This window comes from Podarcis melisellensis (genome assembly GCF_964234715.1).
Source record: "Podarcis melisellensis genome assembly, chromosome: 6".
Taxonomy (NCBI): domain Eukaryota; kingdom Metazoa; phylum Chordata; class Lepidosauria; order Squamata; family Lacertidae; genus Podarcis; species Podarcis melisellensis.
In genome coordinates, this window is record NC_138538.1 from 40305248 (window position 1) to 40328750 (window position 23503).

Sequence of the window (23503 nt, forward strand, 5' to 3'; positions counted from 1 at the left end):
TCCCTCCCTTAACCTTCTTTTCCATTGCAGCTCATTTTCTCAGAAATGAGCCGGCTCCCTATTAATTGCCCTGCCTTCACCGATGCAACAGCCGCTGATCATTCCATTCTCATTAGTGCAGTCTCTGACCGTGTCTCTGAGAGCTGGGGGGAGCCATTCAAACCCCATTTTAATAAGCAAAGAGATGAAACAAGATACGGCTATTGAACGACTAACCCAAGACCTCACAGCACATGTGTGTGAGAAAGAGGACAGGGACCTGAACATGTCCACTGGATGGCTTTAAATGGGGATTAGACACATTCATGGACTGTCAATGGCTATGTCCTTCCTCCACTGTTGGAGGCAGTATTAGTTGCTGGGAATCGGAAGTGGAGAGAGTGCTGTTGCACTCAGGTCTTGGTCCAGTAATCTGAAGGAGTGTCTCTATCCCCATTGCTCTGCCCAGACACTGAGGTCCAGCTCCGAGGGCCTTCTGGCAGTTCCCTTGCTGTTACAGGGAACCAGGCAGAGGGCCTTCTTGGTAGTGGCTCCCGCCCTGTGGAATGCCCTCCCACCAGATGTCAAAGAGAACAACAACTACCAGACTTTCAGAAGACACCTGAAGGCAGCCCTGTTTAGGGAAGCTTTTAATGTTTGATGCATTACTGTATTTTAATATTTTGTTGGAAGCCACCCAGAATGGCTGGGGAAGCCCAGCCGGATGGGCGGGGTATGTATGTATGTATGTATGTATAAATAAATAAATAAATAAATAAATAAATAAATAAATAAATAAAAATATATAATAATAATAATAATAATAATAATAATAATAATAATAATAATAATAATAATTATCAGGTCCTGCTTTTGGGATTCTATAGACATCTGCTTGGCCACTGTGATAACAGGATGCTTGACTAGGTAGACCATTGGTTTGATCTAGCAAGGCTTCCCTTGTGTTTGTGTATAACCTAGACAGCCATCTTATTTTTGACCAGTGACCTTTTTCTTCACTACTTTGTCACCAATTTCCCCCCCCCCCCATGAGTATATATGTGTTGTTTGTTTAATAATGGAAATGATTTATAGCAGGGGTCAGCAAACTTTTTCAGCAGGGGGCCGGTCCACTGTCCCTCAGACCTTGCTGGGGGCCGGACTATATTTTGAAAAAAATATATGAATGAATTCCTATGCCCCACAAATAACCCAGGAATGCATTTTAAATAAAAGCACACATTCTACTCATGTAAAAACATGCTGATTCCCGGACCATCCGTGGGCTGGATTGAGAAGGCGATTGGGCTGGATCCGGCCCCCGGGCCTTAGTTTGCCTACCTATGATTTAAAGCCTGTGTTTCCACACTAGATGCCCAAGTCAGCTAACATCAATATAAACACAAAAACACACAGCAAAATGAATGAATAAAAAGGAGAAGATTTGGGGAAATGTCCCCTAGTTCAGTGGTAGATCACCTGGTTGCATGCAGAGGATGCCGGGTTTTAAACTGCTGCCAATCATTGCCGATAATACTGGACTAGATGGGCCAGTGATATTTCACAAGGATGATCTATGCCACAAATAAAGTGAGGAGAGGGAAGGTGGCCTTCAACAGGAAAGAGGAGAGTTCCCCACCCTTGGTGTAAATAATGGGAAAAAGATGCTCTACCCTCTCTTGGAAACTTTTGTCTGTTTCCAGCTTAATGAGGAGATGGGAAGAACTGGAGCAATGATGACACCCTTGTTCCACTGCCCTGTGCAACGTGCATGCGACAGATGTTCAGAAAAGTAACAAGTTTGCACATTAATTTCAGGAGCTACTGCCCAATTAATACCTAGGGTGGGTGGAAGGGGTGTGCCTTCAAGTTGGACGGCTGTTCTGCAACACAAAACCTGCTAAGGATTCTGCAGCTTATACTGTGGGGGAGACCAATTCTGAAATCTGCCTTTCCTTCCATTTGTGATGGTCAGTACTGAATGCCAGGGATGCATACGTGACTCAGATAATGTCGACCTCATTGGTGTTCTGCAGTGCAACTTAGGACGCACCTTTTCATTCCAATTTATGATGCAGAAAGAACTATTATTCCTTACTTGCTATCAGCTTCTACCGTGCATGACTGTTAGGACTGAAATTGCATTCCAGCTTCTCCCCGGTTACCTGGGCTTCCTTATTTCAAAAAGACACATGGGAAAAGTTACTTTATGGTGTCTTCCCCTGAGTTTTATTTGAAGTGTGGGAAGCTGGAGCAGCGAGGACTCCTGAGAGCAGCATACTTACTGATTTTGTTTTTAAGTTCTTCTTGGAGTGTTGGACTATGACCTGCAAAACCAGGGTTCCAATCCTCACTTGGCCATGGACTCACTGGGTGACTTTGGGGCAGTCATTGTCTCTCAGCCTAACCTATCTCACAGGGTTGTTGTGGAGATGAGAATAAGTGTGTTTGCCACCTTGAGCTCTTTGGAGAAAAGGTAGGATATAAATGTAATAGCAAATAAATAACAGTGGCAGGCCAACTGTATTATGAAGATGGGGCACTGAAAATTCATGCTATGTGTCACATTAGTGACCTCTAGGAGCAGGGGAAACTTCGTAGGGGATTTCTTAAAGGCCTGGATACCTCTGTCTGTTGTATGCAGGGATTAGGAGGCTGCTATAGCTGTGATACACAACACTGCTACTAAAGCAGAATTATAAAACCAGACGGTTAAATATCTCTCTATTCCAGCTCCTGTTTCAAATAGAGAACAACTAAATATTCATAGACAACTTTCAATCAATCTGATTGCTCTACTGAATTTTCATGGTGCTTCCATCAAGAACTTTAAGTTCAGATCTGCCTCATATGTGCTCATGAATGATGCTTCTGAAAATACCATTATGTTTGCAAATGCTGCTTTTGAAGTTCACAGAGGTGCAATAATTTTGTTGCTCATTAGCTCTCATAGTATTTGAGATGCTTTAATCTGGTGTTGCTGAATGGTTAATTCAGTGTCTACATCTGATTACTTTGGGGACACACAGTCTTGATTATGTACTTTGTGGTAGCTTGACTTCATCTCAGGTGTGCTATGAATATAAAAACAACCTGCCCGCCTTGGTTCTAGGTGATGGGAAGTTCTGAAAGAAAATGAATAGGCCACAATTTAGATTTGGGTACTTGTCAAAGAAAACCACAAACTGCACATCTGTACAGCACATTAAACCTCTGGCTGGCATAGTATCTTAAATTATATTCAAATTAGCTAATATCTGTGCAAATAAAAGACTTTGACTATTTTATCTAGCCATTGTTAGAGCAGATTCTTGGATCAGCTGCAGAGGGGTATCCAGTGTTGTTAGACTCCAGCTCCCATCAGTCCCCGCAGTCTGTGGTCAGAGATCATGGGATCTGTAGTCCAACAACATCTGGAAGGCACGGCCACATTGGCTACCCCTGGTCTGCTATGGGCTCACTCAGATGGTGATTTGCTTCTCATATTGCTGGTCTGGTGTCACAAGCAATGAATTGTGTTTACTTCAGGTCACATGGTATAATTCAGTGGAGAACCTGCTAGTGGAGAGTTTAAGGAAGTTTCAGAGTGAGTCCCTTCACTGAATTCCTGCTCTTTCATTCTTATCTTGTGAATTTAGTTGATCCACCATTGTACCTTCACTATTGTGTGCATCATGCCTTCTGCTTTCTGTGCCCTTGGTGCATCAAACAAAGTCACAGGTGTCAAAGGGTGTGTTTGTGTGTGTTCAGATGAGACCTTTTCAGAAAAGCATTACAAAAGAGAAGAGGTGCTGCAAACCAGCTCACTGAGAAACATGAGACGTGTAGACAACAAAATACAGTACCATAGACAGAGTAAGAGGTCAAAGCCATGCATTGTTGTGGAAGTGTTTCATTGTTGTGGAAGTGTGTGGAACGTGATGTGGCATGATAGCACAATATCCTTCCTCCTACTGGAAGTGTGGCTCCAGTTTTTTCCTTCAATAATACCAAATTTGTGTAATTGTGGCTATGAAATCACACGTTCTTACATAATTTTAATACATTTCTGCAGTGCACCAGGCCAGAGGCGGCAGTGGGGGTGGAGTGGGGGGCAGGGAGAATAATCTTGAACTACAGTTGTGAACTCACCAGGTCCAGAATAGTGATACAGCTGTGCAGAGTTCTAGGAGAGGGTGGTGCCTACCATACAAGTTAACAAAGTTAAGGCATGAATGAGCAGATAGAAGAAGGTTACTTTAAGGGCTTTTTTTCCAGCCAGAACTCACCAGAACTCAGTTCCGGCACCTCTCAGGTGGGTGCCATTGCCATTCTAAGAGAACAAGGGGGAGACGTTTATGGTGAGTTCTAGCACCTCTTTTTCTAGAAAAATAGCACTGGTTACTTCTATTCTGATTCCACTATATTTGGGATGCATCAAGCTTTGGGGGGGGGCTGCATGAGGTGTTAGGTAGCACCTCTCTGGTGGAAGACACATCATGCTGTTTCTGGGGTAGTTTGTGCACCTTTGGTCCCCACCCTGCACTCAACTCTCATCTATGGCTCCTAGAAGTTGCCAGCATACAACAGCAACCACATCCCAGGAATGGCTTTGACTGGCTAGCTATACCGGGTGAGGGTAGCTGATGGGTCTCAAACCTTTGGTGAGTTAGGGACTGCCCCTGCATGTGAAGATGGATTGAGTAGACAAGACTAATAGTGGGTGGTTTCTGCATGTGTTATAGGGGTCAAGTGAGGGGCAGATGGGGCTTGTCAACTTGGGAAGGTAGCCCATCTAGAAGAAGGAAAACTCCACTGCCTTGTGGGATATCTTTGGGAGGAAAAAAAAGGCTAAGGAAGGTTTACACCAGCGGTTCTCAGTCTGTGGGTCCCCAGATGTTGTTGGACTACAACTCCCATCATCCCTGAGCTCTGGTCTTTCTAGCTAGGGGTGATGGGAGTTGTAGTTCAACAACATCTGGGACCCACAGGTTGAGAAAGGCTGGCTTACACAAATCCAGAGTGGAGTCCCTAAGTTGGTTTGATGGTGCCTTGTATGACTCCTTTTGGCAACTCCTGCAGCCAAACTGGTGCCAAACATATTGCTCTGCTTTCCTTTGGACCACATCAGTGAGGCTGAGAGGACGATCTTGTAATCTGGGCAGCTCAGGAGCTCCATACACACTGCCCAGGCTTGTGCCCCGGGGAGGTCACTTTGGTGCTGCTAAAGCAGCAGTTTGGCTTCACCCCGGAGGCACACTCCATGGACTCTTGAGACAGGTGGATACCAGCATGAAGGATCAGTCAAGAGACAGTTCAGCAGGATACAAGCATGGGTGGAGTAAGGGGGTGCAGTGGGGACAGTCTCCCTGGGTGTCACCACTGAGGGGGGTGACAAAATGCTGGGTGGCACTCACTGCGGGGCCTGCAGTGTGCCCTAGCCATTCATCTCTCTTGGGAGTGACGCAGTGGCTTGGGCACCCTCAGGCTCTGCACTGCCCCAAACGGTCTGCCCGCTACCTCCCCCTCAGCTGTAGGGCAGCTGAGTGGGAGCAGGCAGGCAGACTCCATGGAGCATCCTGCCCTGGCTCATCCCACCCCATGTGCTGCCCCAGGCGCCCAATTGGCTTGCTCTGCCACTGGATACAAGATTTTACATTGGAAAAGAGGGCTGTGGACTGAGCATCATAAGCAGACTGCTGGGTGAAATGTATGAATAAGTCCATTTGCTTTTGCAGTTGATCAGTACCAAATCTCACAAAACAAGCTGTGCCATTTTTGGATGCACCCAAAAGTGCCAGAGCCCCTTTTGCAGAGTTTTGCATTTATCTAAATTTCCCTTTCCTATCATTTCCTTTGGGTCTGTGGGATACCAATATTCTGCATGTGCTCAGGAGATAGTGAGATCTGTAGATACAGCCACCAGTGGCAATCATACTAGAGTCTAGACACTAGATAAGCAGCAAACTATATCTCCAAACTGTATTCACCTCTTTGCCAGGTGAGTCATAGGCAGAGCCCTCCATCTCTGGGTAGATCAGCCTGGTTCTGCAGAACTGGACTCCTATTGCAAAACATTTCTTAATGGCAATTCACTTCATGAAAAGAATTACAGAAGCAAATCTTCAGCGGCACAGTTATTTTTAGTGACCATTCATCCACTAAGAACAAAAGTTCTGTCTAGCTCCATTGTGAGGATCATGCAAATGAAAGCCGCCAAGCCAAATAATAACAATAATAATTTTTTTAAAAAAGAAGCCCAGCTAGGAACAAAGTCAAAAAGAAAGATCAAGAGCACACAATGTTTGTACCATCATTGCTGCTTCTGAAAGTTGCACAGATGCTGGCGGGTGGAAGGGGAGCGGTGGCTTCTGTTTTTCTGCCCAGCCTAATAAGAAAAGACCCCAGTGTGCATCACTCAGTCTTGAGTGCTCACTAGAACACCTTTATGTGGACCGATACAAAGATGGACCAAATCCTAGATTCCTATCAGGTCCTCTTCCCATGTTCAACTCCAGAAAAGTGATTTGGATGACCTGTCCTTTAATCAGACCCCCACAAATCTTGTCACTCTTTATAAGCTAGTCTGTGATTGCAAATTGCCACCTCAGAAACGGACCTCAAGGGAAGCCAAAAGATACAAAGGAAGTGCTGGTGGCGAACAATAGATGGCTAGCTACATTTCATAAAGGAGGCGCTGCTCTTTGAGACACAGAATACTATTTCCTGTCGTGTTGAAATCATAAAATAAATTGAGAGTTGTGATTTTTAAAATCTGGTCGCAGGGAGACAGAAATAATATAGTGTGTGTGCCTGAGGGAGAGAGACTGCAAATTAATTTGGTGCTTTTTCACTTTAGAATTAATTAGGTTCTTAATTGAGCTTCCTAACTGGGTAATAATGCCCAGATCCAGGAGCCTGCCCTAGCAGAAGGTAACAGTGTGGAACTGTGCGGTGAATGTAAAGATCTCATCATAACACCATTGATGCAGAAGTCTTGCCTGCGCTGCGGCCCAATGAGGAGAGAGCAAGGGATGGGGAATAATGTATTCAATAACCTCACTTTCAGGTTGCAAAGCTCCTTTCCATAGCCTATGCCAGAGGGAGGGAGGCCTCTTCATATGCACTCGTCCAAGGGCTTCCCTCCCCCCTTCCTTGCACACACACACACACACACACACACACCCCTTACAATTAGGAAGATACCTATTCAACCCTGCTCTTATTGCTAGGCTTTGTCTCTCTCTGTCCTTTCTTTGCTAGCAAGCTCTATCCTGAGTCAATCGGTGTTCTTGCGCTCAACGGTTTGGTTAGTTGCTTTTGTGTAATCTCTGCCCAAGAATTCCAGCTCTGCTGAAGTCTTGAAATTAAGGCACCAGGGAAGAAATCACATAAAGGAGGAGAGAGGGGGGAAAAGTAAGGCAGTGTTCTTCTCTTTCTTTGTTTAAAGTCTTGTCTGGTGGAAGAAAGCATGAGTAACATTTTTGTGAATGTGTGTGCACTGTGTACTATATAATGTTACGCTGTATCTGTGTGTTTTGTGTGTGTGTGTGTGTGTGTGTGTGTGTAGCCCTTTATTCTTATTTTAAGCAATGAATCGAATGCCAGTGCCTGTGAATGATAATCATACGTTCTCATTTATGCACACACCCATTTGTTTGAATAGTGTTTTGTTATACCTGCAATCAGTATGTTCGCATAAATCTGTGGATCGTTGATGAATAACAGGAGATATATTTTCATTCCCAAGAAAGTCACCCTAAGTGGATACGAAGACAAGTAGCTGCATGTGGATAGGGTCCTAAACATACCCATATGTCTGCAGTGGAAAGATAAATAATGTGCATATGCACACACAATAAATCCTATTGGATCAGAGCTCTTTGGCTCAATTTAGATTTGTTTTAAATATAAGACAATTGTATGCAGGCATATGGGACCATTTGCTTATAATATGTTTACTTTTGCTAATGGTTGGACACTATGTTCTTTTCAGATAATAGTTTTATAGGAGTGTGTGTATATGTGTACTAAAATGAATTTGTTTTTAATAAGCTCTCAACTTTTTGATTTTTTTGCACTCTATACATATCTTGTTTATATGCTACAAAGAAAATTCTTATGTCTGCATGATTAAAATGCTGCTGCCATGTGTGAAGTATGCATGCCTTTATAACCATAAGTTTATTTCTGTAGAGACAGGCAACATATACTAGGTATGTTGCTCTTACATACATTTCTTAGAAGTTATTTCGAAATGAATGCAGTTGACTTTAGACTGAGTTGTGCTCATGGAATCAGCCCAATCAGGCACAAGTCCTTGCTTATTGTCAACTGCCATCTGTGTGTATGAGTAAAACCTTTGTTTTTTCTTATGCCGTTTGCAACTAACTGATGGCTGCCTGTATATCTATGTGATCAGATAAAAAGTTCCTTAATCTGTTGCAGTCAAGTATCCCTCTTTGACTGCAGGCGAAAGGGAAAGACACAAGGTTAGTAATTACATCTCTTTAAAGGAGTGTGACCTGAACAATAGATAATGGTAGGTAGCTTGATTTTATTTAAAAAGTAGCGTGTCTTTGGTTACAGTTACAGAGAAGGGAGATGACCACCTCTAAAATGCGACATTGTGCTAAGTAAAAGCTAGAACTTCAGCGTAGCAACTGAGATTTTTTTAAAGGAAGTCTTTATGAAGCCCAATCAACAGGCATAAACAGGAAAGATGAATTAATTCTCAGAAGGGAGAACCTTGATTAAAGTCATTTAGTTATTATAATTACTTCAAGGGTGTACATAAAGATGCATTCTGGGACAGTCTTCACCAGCCAGGTGTTTGGGACTACAGTTCCCATCAATGTTGCTGGTTGGGCTGAGGGGAATTGAAGTCCAATGCAGCTGGAGGGCACCAGCTTGGCAAAAGATACTCTAGGTGTATTCCCAACTGCCAATTTAAGAGATAACAGTTTGGTGCAAAGAGACTAAAGACTTTTCACTGATTTACGCTCCTACCAGTAAAGAAAGATGGTCAACATGAAAGCTCATGAGATGAATAATTGTTTTCTCTATTGGAAGCTTACTTGAGAAGGACACAAAAGAAAAGGGTGAACAGGGAGATAAAGAGTGAAGAGAGAGAATGAGAAAGCAAAAAAGGAATAGAATTTGAGACTGTATTAGTAGTGCATCTTGGAAGTGTCTGTGTGTGTGTGTGTGTGATCTCACCCACCACAACCCCATGGGGATATTGATTCGTGTTAATAGTGTTTGCCAGCTGGCATGATTGTGAGATGAAAGAGTATGTTGAACTTCAGATAGGATCTCCCTTTTCCTTTGATTTTGCCTCACATTTCCAGATCCTCTGCAGGTTCGCCCAGGATAAGATAGACATGGCATTATTGGTCATTGCCTTGCTCCCACTGGCTTTATTTGTAATGAAGGTGGAGAAATCTTGTTTGTACTCCATACTGTGCGATGGAACTTGTCTATTAAAAGCAAGCTAGCTGGGGAGACACCGTAGTCTCGATGCAGACACATCCCTGCTGGGAAGAAATCTGCACTCCCTTTGTTTCTGCCTTAATATTTTTTCAATAAGGAGAAACTGCTAGCCATAGATTGGAGACAGCTCTGGCACACCTCCTGGGTGAGGAGAAGTGCACTGCTTGGGGGTACAAAGAACATTTGCTAACTATCAATTGTTGAGCTATAGGATCCTAATGTGATGGAGCTGGGTGGGTATGTTTAGACTGGATAAGAGAAAAGTAAGTATAAAAGGAACAGCTGAAGATGGAGGACAATTGGTCTGTTTTGCTCCAGAAGGCAGGACTAGACCCAAGAGCTGGAAATGTCAGAGAAGCAAATTTTGGCTAAGCATGAGGAAGCACACTCCCCTAATGGTGAGAACTGGTTGGCAGTGGCCCAATTTGCATGTAACATTGAGCCAAACCATAGCTCAGCAGAAATGAGGAAATACAAGTGAGTTTCTGGAGTGAATATTTCAGCCACCATGTGATCTTTCTCTGGTCCTGTTGCTGCCACGCTACTTGGAACTAGTTTGGCGTAGCATTATGTCCAAGCCCAAGTTAGTGGCTAGTTGCTGAGTCTGGTGTCATGAAAGGGCAGCAAGTTGTGAAATATTTAATTTGTAATTGTTGTGGTTTTTTTACAGCCAAGAAGGAGAAGAGACAGTTACTAGATTTTCTGTCTCAGCTGCCCAAATAGCTTGGCCGGCCTTGGGTGCCATGCACCTTGACTTATGGTGGGAATAGGGCACCATTTGCTGCTCCATTTCAGGCAGCAAAATGTCTTGAGCAGCCGGGGGGGGGGAGGCTGTCCGTCTCTGAGGCATTTAAGCAAGGACTGGGGAGCCTCCTCTCGGTGGTGTTCTGGTTGCACGCATCCTGCACTGCAAATCCTGCACTGAGCAACGGCTTGAACTAGATGACCTCTTAGCTTCCTTCTAACTCCATGTGTGGTATTCAGCTCAGTTTTACCCAGAGTACGACCATACAACTGAATGAACACGACTAAGTTAGGTCCATTAATTTCAATGAGTAAAAATTGGTTGAATGCCACCCTGTGGCTCTGATTCAACCAACCTGGTGTGCTAGTGGAAGCCAGCGCACAAGATCTTGCAAGTGTAATGGGATTTCCCCCCTGCACATCCCCTGCACCTCTCCTAAATCCACGCTGGAGGGTCAGTAGAACCCCCAGACCAGTGCACAGGTGGGGAGAGGAGAGGGGGGATTGTTCCAGCTGGCTAGAGGAAATGCTTGCACTTTAATGTGCAATGCTTGCACATAATCAGATGATTATGACACTGAATTCCACCCTGTGTTTCTGTGATTCAAACTTGGGATACAGATCAAGATAAATGTGAAACTCCCCCCCCCTTTATGCTCAGAAAAGAAGGTTATGAATACTCTAGATTGAGCTAGATTATAGCTGTGAATATCAGCAGAGTGAGCCTATAGATGATTCAGAACAGAGTGTTCATATTTCCAAAACGAAAAAGAGGATTTGCTGATGTCCCATTGCCAGAAAACTGAAATAGCAAAAGATCTCTGTGTGTGTTTTGAAAATGTATTCTGTAAAAGAAAAGGGGGGGATCTCTGAGTGGTGTGAGATTCTAAGGGTTCGTGTTTCCACCCCCTACCCATTTGCAATCTCACACAGCGCCTCTTTCCTTTGCTCCCTTTAATGGCCCATCACCCAGACAATCGCCTCATCAGGAAGCTATCCTGGGTTATATTTGAACACTTGCTTGATCCAGGGGTTAGGAGGGTCTCACATACAGCCTATCCCCACAAATGAATACTACACACACATACACACACACCCCAGAACAAGACATTTGTCCCCAGATCTACAAACAAACAGCAAAATACAGATTCTCTGTAGAAATACAACAGACAAGTAAGCAAAGGCATTAGAACACACATCATTAAATCAGCTAGTAATACACAATTGCTCTTTTAACCCAATGCCTGTGAAGTAACAGCTTATTCAAGCAAGTTTTCAGTCCATCAGGATCCCTTCAGGCCTTCCTCTTTCTCCTTTGTGCACACTCCCAGCCACATTTCTGCATCTCAGAGCTGCTGTCTCCCACATTTGGCAGCTCCAAATGGTGAGACATGTTTAAGCCAGGAAGCAAGACTCGGTCCCAGAGCTGCATTGCTCAAAGGCCTTGCACATTCTTTACACTGCATAATTAAACTGCACTCTTGGACAGTGTTCCAAGAGGGGGGCTAGGGATCTCTGGCAGTGGCGGAGCTTCATGCTCCGGCACCGGGGGCGGAGAGCAGGAGGGGGCGTGGCGCACTGCCCGCAGGGGCGGGGCACATGTCCTGGGGGCATGGCTTGGCATGCCACCTGTTGGGGTGGGGCGCCCAGCGCAGGTGGGTGGGGGCAGCCATGATGGCACCCTGGGGATCGCGCTGCCGGGGGTGTTGTGCTCCCCCCGCACTCCTCTTCCTCCGCCAGTGATCTCTGGCACAGTTTCCTATCACTTTTAAACTACAATTCCCAGCATTCTTTGAGGTAAAGCTACAGCAGTTAAAATGGGACAAAGCCTATGTATGTACTGAAGCCTTGTGTATTCTATCCCTTGCCCCACCCCAGCACTCCTGATCTTATTGGGGGTTGTTTTGCAGAACTGAGACTCTATTGTCCTCACTGATTCCTAAATGAGTTTATCTATCCATCCCTCCCTCTCTGCTCTCCCATCTCACCTGTCATTAGTCTGGGTATAAACCTGCTGAAGCTGCACATGCAGACCCTATTTTACAAATATGATGTGGATGCCAGTATGAGAGGCCTCTCTCTCAGTCTTCCTTAGGGTACTACTTACATGTTGTCAAACAAGAAGACGAAAGAGAATATGAATTTGCTTAACATTTCCACATGCTAATTCATATGCATCAGTGCAGATTTAAAAATGTTTGCTAAAATTTAAATAGAAATACCACATGTCCTAGCATAGTGGGGAAGCCTAGATCCTAGTTACCCCCTGGGAACTGAAGTTTACTCCTCACACAGCACCCCTTAACACACTACAGTTCCCACAATTCTTGGCACGGTTGCATGTTTTAAATGCCTTTTAAGTACATGATTTGTATGCAGCCTTGGACTGGGGTAGCCCTTCAAATAGCAGACTCCTCCCAAGTGAGGACTGTGCTCTGCAAAGTAGGACATAGGTAAAGGTAAAGGTAAAGGGACCCCTGACCGTTAGGTCCAGTCGTGGACGACTCTGGGGTTGCAGCGCTCATCTCGCTTTATTGGCCAAGGGAGCCGGCGTACAGCTTCTGGGTCATGTGGCCAGCATGACTAAGCCACTTCTGACGAACCAGAGCAGCGCACGAAAATGCCGTTTACCTTCCCGCCAGAGTGGTACCTATTTATCTACTTGCACATTGACGTGCTTTTGAACTGCTAGGTTGGCAGGAGCAGGAACCGAGTAACGTGAGCTGACCCCGTCGCGGGGATTTGAACTACTTACCTTCTGATCGGCAAGCCCTAGGCTCTGCGGTTTAACCCACTGTGCCACCCAAAACTACCACCCAAAACCCTTTCCTGCTCCTTCCACACCATAAGAGACAGGTGAGAAGCAGTGCCTAGTTCAGTGCCTCTTGCTTTGAGTGTCTCTTGGTGGTCTCAGTTCAGCCCCGTTACCATCCCAGGTTTGGCCAAAAATGTTCCTGGCTTTTAAAAATTTCCTTAAACCTGGGTATATTTGCAGTAGACGGATATGTGACCATAACAGAGAGAATGGATACAGCTTTTGCAGTTTGCTAACATGCTCTTTGAGGTTCCCTGCACTTATTATCCCTCACCTCCTTTCATCCTGATGCTTCCAGTTCTTAATCCTATCGGGAACTTAGATCTCTTACCACGGATGAAAGAGGAGGACGCTTCTGGTCAGGTCTGCACCTGGCAGGTGCAGCTCTGCTCTCCTTGCATTTCCATAGCATAAATGTCACCGCTCACTGAGACCTGAGGACAAACTGCACAGTATGTTAGGCACACTTTTGAAAAAGGAGCCGCCATTGCTGGTGAGGAGAGATATTACTGTAAACAGAAAACAGTAATTGACAACTTCTCTCCTCTCTTTGCTGCGGTGCTGCCTGTTTGCTCATCCTCTTTCTCTCTAGGCCAGGGGTTTCTAAGCCCTTGTACAGGGGTCTAGTCCAGCCCCCACAATCAATTTTAACCCCCCCCAAAAAAACAACCCACATGATTCGTTTGTTTGTTTACTGGACACAGCATTTACCCCACAAATCACCCCTTTCCTGGCCAGCAAATCAATCACTTGATGAGTGGAGGGGAATTAACAACCCTCCTCCTCAGCTGGTTTGCCTGGATCAGTTGAGGAGGTGGGCTATGTGCCTCTGTCTGTGTGGCAGTATGTGTTCAAAATTGCTTGGACCACCTGCAACACTGACATGGGGCCCTGGGAGAATTGGTGAAGGGTGAATTTGGCTGATAAAAGGTTAGCTATCTATGCTCTCGGTGTTGCACCACAGACAGGTGTTGGTGGTGGAAGAAGCAGCTGCAGTTCCTCCGCAGTCTCCCTCTGGGTGGCATGGTGGAGACTGAACTCCTCATCCAGCCACCCTGTGGAAGCCAGAATGAAGAGGGTTCATGAGCCTGCCAGAGAAAGAGAGCAGCAGGCGAGTCATCAGAGGTGGCAGCAGCCCTCACAGAATCCTTGCTGCCCTTGTTTGTGTTCAGTGGCTAGTCTTATCTGATCCAGCTCCAATGTATTAGAGCCAAAATAGCCTTTAAAAATAGACAAATGTGCCTTTGTCCCTTAGCTCGAGCACTTAGACTTTGTCCCTGCTGATTATAATTACGTTCCACTGATCATCCAGTTATCGATATATCCAATTATTAGACTTACTAAACTTTACATGCCTAGCCAATTATGAATTTCATATGCAGTGCAAGGCTGAGCAGTTCCGTATTGCCCATGCTAATACAGCTCACAGGGGCTACTCTACCTATTTGGGACTTTGCAGTTGCATTTTAGCATGAAAAATTCTGCCAGTGACCTTTGGCTGCTCAAACATCTGCCGAATATTCTCAGGATATTTGAAAGCTACATGTGAGATCCAGTGATACTTGATTTCATTTTTGGATCAAACAGTCAATATCTTATAGTATCTGATAGCCTTTGGCCTACATGCATGCATGTAGTATTTGACTAGGTATGTCAACTTGATATTTCAATGTCATCAATCTGTCTACAGAGAATATAAAGAACCCTTTAAATGTTGCACAGGATTTTAGGATATTCAAATTCAATTTGTGTGGGACACCACTTGTCTTCACCACCAATCACTGTGAAGTGAGAGTATGCTCTAGAGCAGAGCTGTGGTTGGTTTGGAGCCCTCCAATGTAAAGCACACTCTGGCCATGGGAGTTGTGGTCCAACAACATCTGGATGGCCACAGATTCTCCACCCCTGACTATAGTGCACCCAACACTCACCTATAGCTGTGCTTTACATGGGAACAGTGGCAGTGATTAGCTTTCTTTCAAAGAATTTCTTCCATCAACACTAAGCTTCTCCAAAAACCCTACATAAAGCCAAGTTCCCTAGCAAATATGTAGCTTGAAAACCACTGTGTGTGGGGTGTGTGTGTGATGGCTAGACTGCAATCATATTTTCAGTATGCAACAGATGACATACAATGGCCACCAGTGTTTGAGAGCCTATGAGATTTCATATTTTGAATCTTTCTTTTTGCAGCCAAACTGGGTGGCTTTATCTAGCAGTTGGTGAGAGTGTCTAATTTTGGTTTTTTCCCCAAGTCACAAAGAGAGTAAAGGTATCCATGTTGGCTCATCAAAAATATTTCAAATTCCATTTTATAACAATACCTTTATTAGTCCCACCCAAATATCACAAAACAGTGTGCAAACTTTCAGGTTTCACAGAACTCTTTGTCAGGCCAGATGGTAAACATGTGTGGGGCGGGGGAGAATTTTTTTCAATTGATGCTGAAACCATGGAATCTGCATCTGGTCACAGTCTTATGATGGAAGGGGGAAAGAGGTAGCAGACATTCAAATGAGGTTCTTTTGAATGCACACGCAGGGAACAGAATTACTAGGGGAATTGCCATGTGGGTGTTAAACAGCAGCAGTCGGAGTAGGCAAAGGAGGGAGGGAGCACAGCAAAAGCTCAAATCAAGTGAAATGGAGCAAAATGAAATTCATCTAGTATCATTTTAATCCAACGTTCCAGCAGCTGCCTTGGCTAATTATTCTTCAGCCGGTGCTGGTGGAATGTCAGCAGGCAGGCGGTGTCCGCAGGGAGGTTGGTTCGCAGAAAAAGAAGCTCAGAGATTCTGCCAGCATTCTTGTCTTCCCATTTGCCTTAATTTGCTCTCCTTCCTTCTGAAAACTTCTCTCTTTTTTTGGAAAGGATAATGGTACATGAACAGAGGACTTGGGGCCACTATAATGCTGAAAGTTCATGTCATATCAGATTGGATCAGATTTCAGGAAATGGGACCAGATTTGTTTTTGAAACAGGAGGTAAACCACCCCCCCCTTTCCTGGTCAAAGTGGTTTAGTAAAAATGCTCCAAATTAACCTGACTCCCTGTAAGAGCCATAGTTCATCTAATCCAAGATACTCGACTCCAACAGAGTAAATGCACACAGGCCAGTTTCATCCTTGGAGATATGTGTGGGAGCACTTAGTTTTCTCATTATTCCCTTTAATTTGTTAGCATTCAGAATTATAGTAAAGATGTAACAACAGAGAAATCATCTGCTGCACTGAGCGCTCAGTTAATTGCCAGTGTCACTTCAATTTCACTCTGGGGGTGTGCAGCCATGCATATTTTTTGGCAGGGACCCCACCTTGGAAAAGCACTCGCTGTCTTTCTGACAGGGAAGAGGAGCATACAGCTCTCCAGGTGTTGCTGAACTCCCAGCATGGCCAATGGCCAGGGATGGTGGGATTTGTAGGAAGCTGAATTAGCTGTAGAAAGGGGGTAGTCGGACATGGGGCCCTCAGATTGATGTGGGACTCCCAGGAGCCATATTAGAACTGAAAGAAGGGCTTGGATCAGGCCAAAGGGACAACCAGATGACCCAATAAGGAGCTCACAAGCAGGACCTTGTGGAATAGTTGGGGGAGTTGAGTATGTTTCAGTCTGAAGAAAAGAAGACTGAGAGATGATATGAGGCCCATCTTCAGATCTCTGAAGGGCTGTCACCTGGAAGATGGAACAAGTTTGTTTTCTGCTGCTCCAGAAGCGAGGACCTGAACCAAAGGATTCAAGTAACAAGAAAGAACGTTCTGATGGTAAGAACTGTTTGACAGTGGAATGGACGCCCCCAGAAGGTGGTGGACTCTCCTTCACTAAAGGTTTCTAAACAGATTTTGGGTGGCCATCTGTCAGGGATTCTTTAGTACAGTCGTACCTCAGGTTATAGATCCTTCAGGTTATAGCTTCAGGTTACAGACTCCACCAACTCAGAAATAGTACCTCGGGTTAAGAACTTTGCTTCAGGATGAGAACAAAAATCATGGGGCAGTGGTGGGAGGCCCCATTAGCTAAAGTGGTACCTCAGGTTAAGAACAGTTTCAGGTTAAGAACGGACCTCCAGAACAAATTAAGTTCTTATCCTGAGGTACGACTGTAATGATTTCTGCACTGCAGGAGGTTGGACTAGATGGCCCTGGAGTCCCTTCCAACTCTACAGTTCTATGATTCTGTGAACATCTGGAGGGACATGGGTTCCCCATCCTTTTTTTTCAGGGCCAGGAGCCTGTTGTTCATGTTTTAGTAGAAGCCGGATTTGCACAGTGCTGATTTGATTGAGACTGTATTCAGACACCACTTCATTCCATTTTCATGATGTTTCATTACCTCATAATTTCTATGTTTTATGGTCCATAGCACATAAAAGGAACATTAGGAACTGGGACAGAAATGCTACCATTATAATCAGGATAACTAATGCAATAGTCCCCAAGTCTGAATGCAGAGCAGGGCTGTGCACAGCTTTGATTGGCTGGTCTGTGCAACAAACATGCTCCCCCATAAGCAGCGGATTTCAAAGTGTAAAAAGAAGTGAAAATGACAAACAAATAAACATTTGAGCAGATAAACATGCTGTTGCTTGGGGGTGGGGGGCAAAAACAAAATGCCGCCTTTCACAAGGTAGAGTTCATTGTTACTTCTCTTAACTTTCTCTTAGCTTATCTTAACCCAGATACAACCCAAGCCCACTTTTTTTATTGTTGACATTCCTTGGGGGACGAACAACCAAGAAATCCATAAACACACCCTGAGTGAGAATTCTAGGCTGGAGGCTGCAGTGCAAGGGTTATGCTTGTTTTCTTTGTTCCGTTCATGCAAGATGAATGGCCAGGCATTGCTAGGAAAATGTTTTCCCTCATTTCCCTTTCCCTGGACACTCTGGAGATTAAGTTCATGAAAGTGATTCCTTCGCAGTGTGTGCGAGAGTGCAGGTCAGAGGCATCCTCAGAAATAGCTGGAATTGGAACTCGCAGGGTTCGACCGGTAGCGTTGCCATGTTTCCATCCTCTCTCTGGAGTTACTCTTGTTAAGCTTGATATGAAGAAAGGGTCATATGCCCTTTGCTTTGGGAAGTATGTGTTTGTGAAAGGGAGGTGGGAGAGAAGGAAAGAGAGAATGAGTGAGATCTGATGTGCTCCTAGTACAGTAGACGCAGGGGTTTTCAAAACCTTATTTTTCAGCTTCTGAAACGCTTATAACAGAGAAGCCCCAGATACCTCTATCCCCCAAGAAACATTCCACGTATATACAATGTACATCATACAGTCAAATGTTAGGCAGGTCCATATAATAGTTTAGAGTTGATTATATCAGTTAAGTGTCTTCTACTCTCTCTCTTATCAGACTGTCTCAGAGTGAGCCACACTTAGCCACTGGTGAAGGTCATTTCCAGTGTACTGAATAAACATGAACCATACCGTTTTGAAATTATCTTTGGCCCTTGTGTTCCTTCATGAGGTGTTTTGTTAGTTTCTCCACAACAGCTTTGTTCTATAGTGCATCTCACCATACCTCTAGAGACAAGTTAGCAGCCGTTTTCCAATATTGTGTTTATATATTTCCAGCTGTACACATGAAAAAGATCAATAGGTCCTTAAACAATCAGGACTTATGGTCATCTATAAACATATTAAATAACAACCGCCGTGTTCGGCTCCATCCCCGGCTCTTCCTGACGTCAGACACTTGCAACGTTGCCCCCCACCCCATCGCCCTTGCAAGCGGGCGCCTCTGGACAGGTGTAACCTGCAATATATACTGACATTTTGTCAGTTACACCACTTTGTAGACCTCAATCTGACTCCTTCTATGCTGTTCTCCTTCTTTTTAATCCCCTTCTTCTAATCTTCTTTCCTCCCCGCTCTCCTCAGTCACATCCAGATCACTGAAGCATAATTTACAACACTGCTTCTTCCCTCACTCTCTAGTTGCTTGTCAAAATTACTGGGGATTAAGCAGTGACCTAACAGTTTAGTCCTTCTTTGCATTTCTCTTTTGGGCACCTGAAAATGACGCCCCTCATTCCCCAGCTCTTCCTGTCCTTTCCTGTGTTCCTGTTTGACTCCGCTGTGTCACTGTGTTCTCAGATGAGCCACAATTTTCCTTCAGGGGACTTGAAACCCAGACTGTTCAGTTTCATGAGGAGAGGTGCTCTTGCTGCTGCAAGGGAAAGATGGAAAAGTTCTCAGCTTGCTGATAGGAATGTAATAGGTACTCAGAGCAGCTTTTCCTTGGGCTGAATTGTTGTGGTGTTTTGGTTGCGCTAAGTAAGGGAAGAGACTGAGCTGTGTCAACATCAATCATGAGGAGCCTGATGGGCAGGAAATGGGCAATACAACATCCCCCCCTGACCAGATTGGCTTTTGAATCTTATTTCAGCAGCAGGGATGGGACAGCATCTTCCACCACACCTGAGGACAGTAAGCTTCTCAATCCAGCCCGCAGATGGTCCAAGAATCAGTGTGTTTTTACATCAGTAGAATGTGTCCTTTTATTTAAAATGTATCTCTCGGTTATTTGTGGGGCCTGTCTGGTGTTTTTACATGTGTAGAATGTGTGCTTTTATTTAAAATGCATCTCTGGGTTATTTGTTGGGGCATAGGAATTTGTTCATTTTTTTTCTTTTTCAAAATATAGTCTGGCCCACCACATGGTCTTAGAAATTGTGATTGTAGCACTGAAAATAACCTTTACAGAACAGAAAAAAGGTTACTGCTATTGGGGAAAATATTATTTTGAAGTGTTTTATTTGATGTGGTAATTGCAGGGATTTTCACAGAGGAGACGTTTCAGGCAAATGGCTCCCCATATGAAAATAAGGTGGGTAACACCTCATGTGTGAGTTTTACCACTTAAAAATAAATGTGTGAACCAGTCCTTTGCTCTAGTTACCCTCCTAGGGCAGATCCCTCCATATGCCTTGGCTCACATCCCTTGCTTAGTTGCTAGTAGTATATGAAAAAACCAGTATTTATGGCCATTTTCTCCTCTAGGTGGTAAATTTTGCCATCATAATGCAGTGTGCTTCCCAAGGTACCAGGTAATTATTTGAAATAGTGTCACTCTATCCCATTTGGAGCAAGCTAGATTGTTTCATTGGTTGTTTATAGGAGAGTTCTCAAAACTCTAATCTTTTATTGCAGAGTATTACTATCAGTAATACTCTCAGGATGCGGGTGGCGCTGTGGGTAAAACCTCAGTGCCTAGGACTTGCCGATCGTATGGTCGGCGGTTCGAATCCCCGTGGCGGGGTGAGCTCCCATCTTTCGGTCCCCAGCTCCTGCCCACCTAGCAGTTTGAAAGCACCCCTAAGTGCAAGTAGATAAATAGGGACCGCTTTATAGCGGGAAGGTAAACGGCGTTTCCGTGTGCTGCGCTGGTGCCGGCTCGCCAGAGCAGCTTCGTCACGCTGGCCACGTGACCTGGAAGTGTCTGCGGACAGCGCTGGCTCCCAGCCTCTTAAGTGAGATGAGCGCACAACCCTAGAGTCTGACAAGGCTGGCCCATTTTTATTTTTTTATTTACTCTCAGTATTTTTAGGCTGTGTCACAATCTGCAATGCAATTTAGATAAATTGTTTCACCCCAATGAAAGACACTCTAGAAGAAAGGTGGTTGACATTTGCTGGCCTTATACCAGGCATAGGCAAACTCCAGCCCTCCAGATGTTTGGGACTACAATTCCCATCAGCCCTAGCTAACAGGACGTGTTCAGGGATGATGGGAATTGTAGTCCCAAACATCTGGAGGGCCGGAGTTTGCCTATGCCTGCCTTATACATATGCCTTTGGCCAACCTTCTGGGGCCTGCATGCCTGCGGTGGGTATGGCCAGAATGGAGGGGTGGGGAGAATGTTCCATTGCGCAAGCAAAAATATTTGTAGTGATTTGTACAAGGTGCATTGTAGCATGTACCTTCATTCTACATTGGACCTTAGGGGAGTCAAGAAGGTGGAAAGGAACCTGCCTTTTTGTCGGAACAAAGAGAGCTGCCTGACACAGAGTCAGACCATTAGTCCATGTAGCTCAGCATTGTCTGCAGTACCTGGTAGCTTCTCTCCAGCATTTCAGATGGGGAGACTTTCCCCAATGCTACTTGGACCTGCCAGGGGTTGAACCTGAGACCTTCTGCATGCAAGGTGGAGGCTCTTGCACTGAGCTGTGATCATTCCCTTTTATTTCGCAGGGATGGCCCTACGGTTAGGCAGAATGAGGATGTTTCAGAGGCCGGATGCAGGAGTGGGGTGGCAGTGGCTTCCAAGTCTAGCTTGTACAGGCCCTCCTGGCTTACTGCCCTCATCTATCTCAGCACCAGTACTGAAGTAAAGGTTGGTTGCTGAACTGCACAGCCTTTTTACGTGGAATTGAGGGAGGTTCTGGCGCCATCTTGTCCTCCACCTCAGACAGCAAAAGGTCCAGCCCTGAGGAATCAACACAAAGGACCGTGTGTGCATACAACTGAAAACTGAGAATCTGGGAAGCTCTCATTATGCTTAGACCAGGATTAAGGTGCTCATGAAACTGATGCAAATGTGCTTTTGAAGATTTAACAGCCTGGCAGCCTTTTAAGAAAATAATGCATCGATGCCTCCAGAATATCAGCATGTGGCTTCAGGAGTCAGCCAGGCATGGTGGGAAGCGGTACTGGGAAGCCTTCAATCTCTGAAAGAACCAATGTGGCTGGAGGGCTGGACTAGAGTAGACCCATCACAATTAATGGCCCCAGTTTAGGATTCACCTAATGAACCCTGTCAATAGAAGCCCTGAGCAAGGATTTCCGCTTGTGCCACAGCGATTTCCCCATGTCCTCCCTGCATGCTCCCCAAATGAGCCTTGGGGGAGTCAGGAGAACCCCCAAAATGCCACACAGGGGGGTATTGTTCCATTTGACAAGCTGAAAAGCTTGCACAGACAGAACATTCACCTTAGCACTATGATGAATTCCATCCATAGTCGAGTTCATTTCGGTGTGTGTCCCCTGTGTAAAAGTTAGTTGAGTTCCACCCTTGGTGTGGGGAGAGCAGGGGTCAAATCCCCATAGCCCCCAAACTGACTGGGTGATCTTGAGTCGGCCCCTGTCTCTCAGCTTACTCCTCACAGGGCTGTCATAAGGCTAAAAGGCAGGCCATACCGGTAATATGCTTTAGAGGAAATATTGGACACAAATCTAATAGATAAAACATCTTTATCCTCTCTGGCCCCACCACACACAACTCATTAAGAGCAACGTGGGAAACTGAACACCTTCCTCCGCTTCAGATATCTGAGTAATACGTACCTCCCAAGCCACCTTGGTAACGTCAGCATCCCCTGTGCTGTATGCGTGTATTGGGGGAGGCAGGCTGCTTTTCCATTCAGTCCTGGGAGAGCTTGGCTGCCTTGTGTAGGTGGTCTGCTGCAGACAGCCCACCAGTTGATTGTTTAGAGCGCTAATCAAAAGGGGATGCTTTCCCTTGCACAAAGATTTGTGTGAGGCAGCCTCTGACTCCCCTCTCCTCCCCACTTTTAAGGAGCTTAAAATCTTTAGTAGCTCATTGTTGTCATTCTCTGTATTAGAGTCCATTACTCATCAGGGCTCTTTTGTGCTGTTCCTGCAGATCTAGGTGAATTCCCCACTGGTTGTATCATCTGGTATTGCATTTCCTAACTCGCCGCCTAGATTTAATTACAGGCAGTGCTGCAGAGAGATGAAATGTCTGAAAGACAAAGCAGCGCTGAGAGACACTGGGGCATCCTGACAGGCTGGGCCTGAGCCTGCTGCTGCTGCTGCTGCTTTGAGCCGACAGGAAAAATGACAGTGTTCCTTGTTCTTGAAAGCCAGAGATGGTGTCGCTAGGGAATATATACACATATTGAGCAAATATATACACATCTCAGTGCTGATCACTTTTGTGTGATCCTATGTTTATGCTGGGCTGCTATACAGAGTGCCTCCAAGCACATCTATTTATTTGTTTATATATTGAATTTCTATTCTACTTTTATCTCCAAGGAGATCAAGGAGGCGTACATGGTTCTCCATCTCCTGCATTTTATTCTCCCAACAGGTAGATTAGCCTGAGAGGCCATGGTGAGCATCATGACCAAGTGGGGATTTGAACCCTGGTCTCCAAGGCCCTACTCTGGCATTCTAACCACTATATTTGGCCAAAGCAGAACTGTTGTAGTTGTTAGAACATGGCTGACCAACACAGTGCCCTTCAGATATCGTTGAACCACAATTCCCATTATCCCTGATGGTTGACCATGCTGGGTGTTGGTCCAACAACATCTGGAGGGCAAAAAAAAAGCTAACCTGGGTTATGCTGTTAGACCAGGGCCAGGGACAGCCAAGTTTAAATTCCCACTCAGCTGCAAAGCCCACAGCCAGTTCCATCTCACACAGCACAATCCTATGCATCTCTAGCTCAGTGGGGCTTACAACCAACGCAAGTGAGTATAGGATTGTGGCCTTAGCCTAATCTATGGTACAGGGTTGCTATGAAGATGGAACA

The 23503-nt window shown here is 45.0% G+C and overlaps 1 protein-coding gene across 5 annotated transcripts in view; it reads left to right on the top strand.

The window, feature by feature from the left end:
• Positions 1-23503, top strand: part of BLACAT1 (BLACAT1 overlapping LEMD1 locus) — a 74835-nt gene that overhangs the window by 15233 nt on the left and 36099 nt on the right. Inside the window, exon 1 of one of the 5 annotated variants that reach the window (XR_014169587.1) lies at positions 7053-7374. The exons of 2 other annotated variants lie outside the window; for them this stretch is intronic. Coding sequence is in view for 1 of the 3 variants with exons in the window: in XM_081916496.1 (XP_081772622.1) it covers positions 11576-11578 (3 nt within the window). In the remaining 2 variants the exon portion in view is untranslated. Of the gene's footprint in view, positions 1-7052; positions 7375-10759; positions 11579-23503 lie in introns of those variants that run through there. 2 more of the 5 variants (XM_081916499.1, XM_081916496.1) reach the window with 2 other exon arrangements.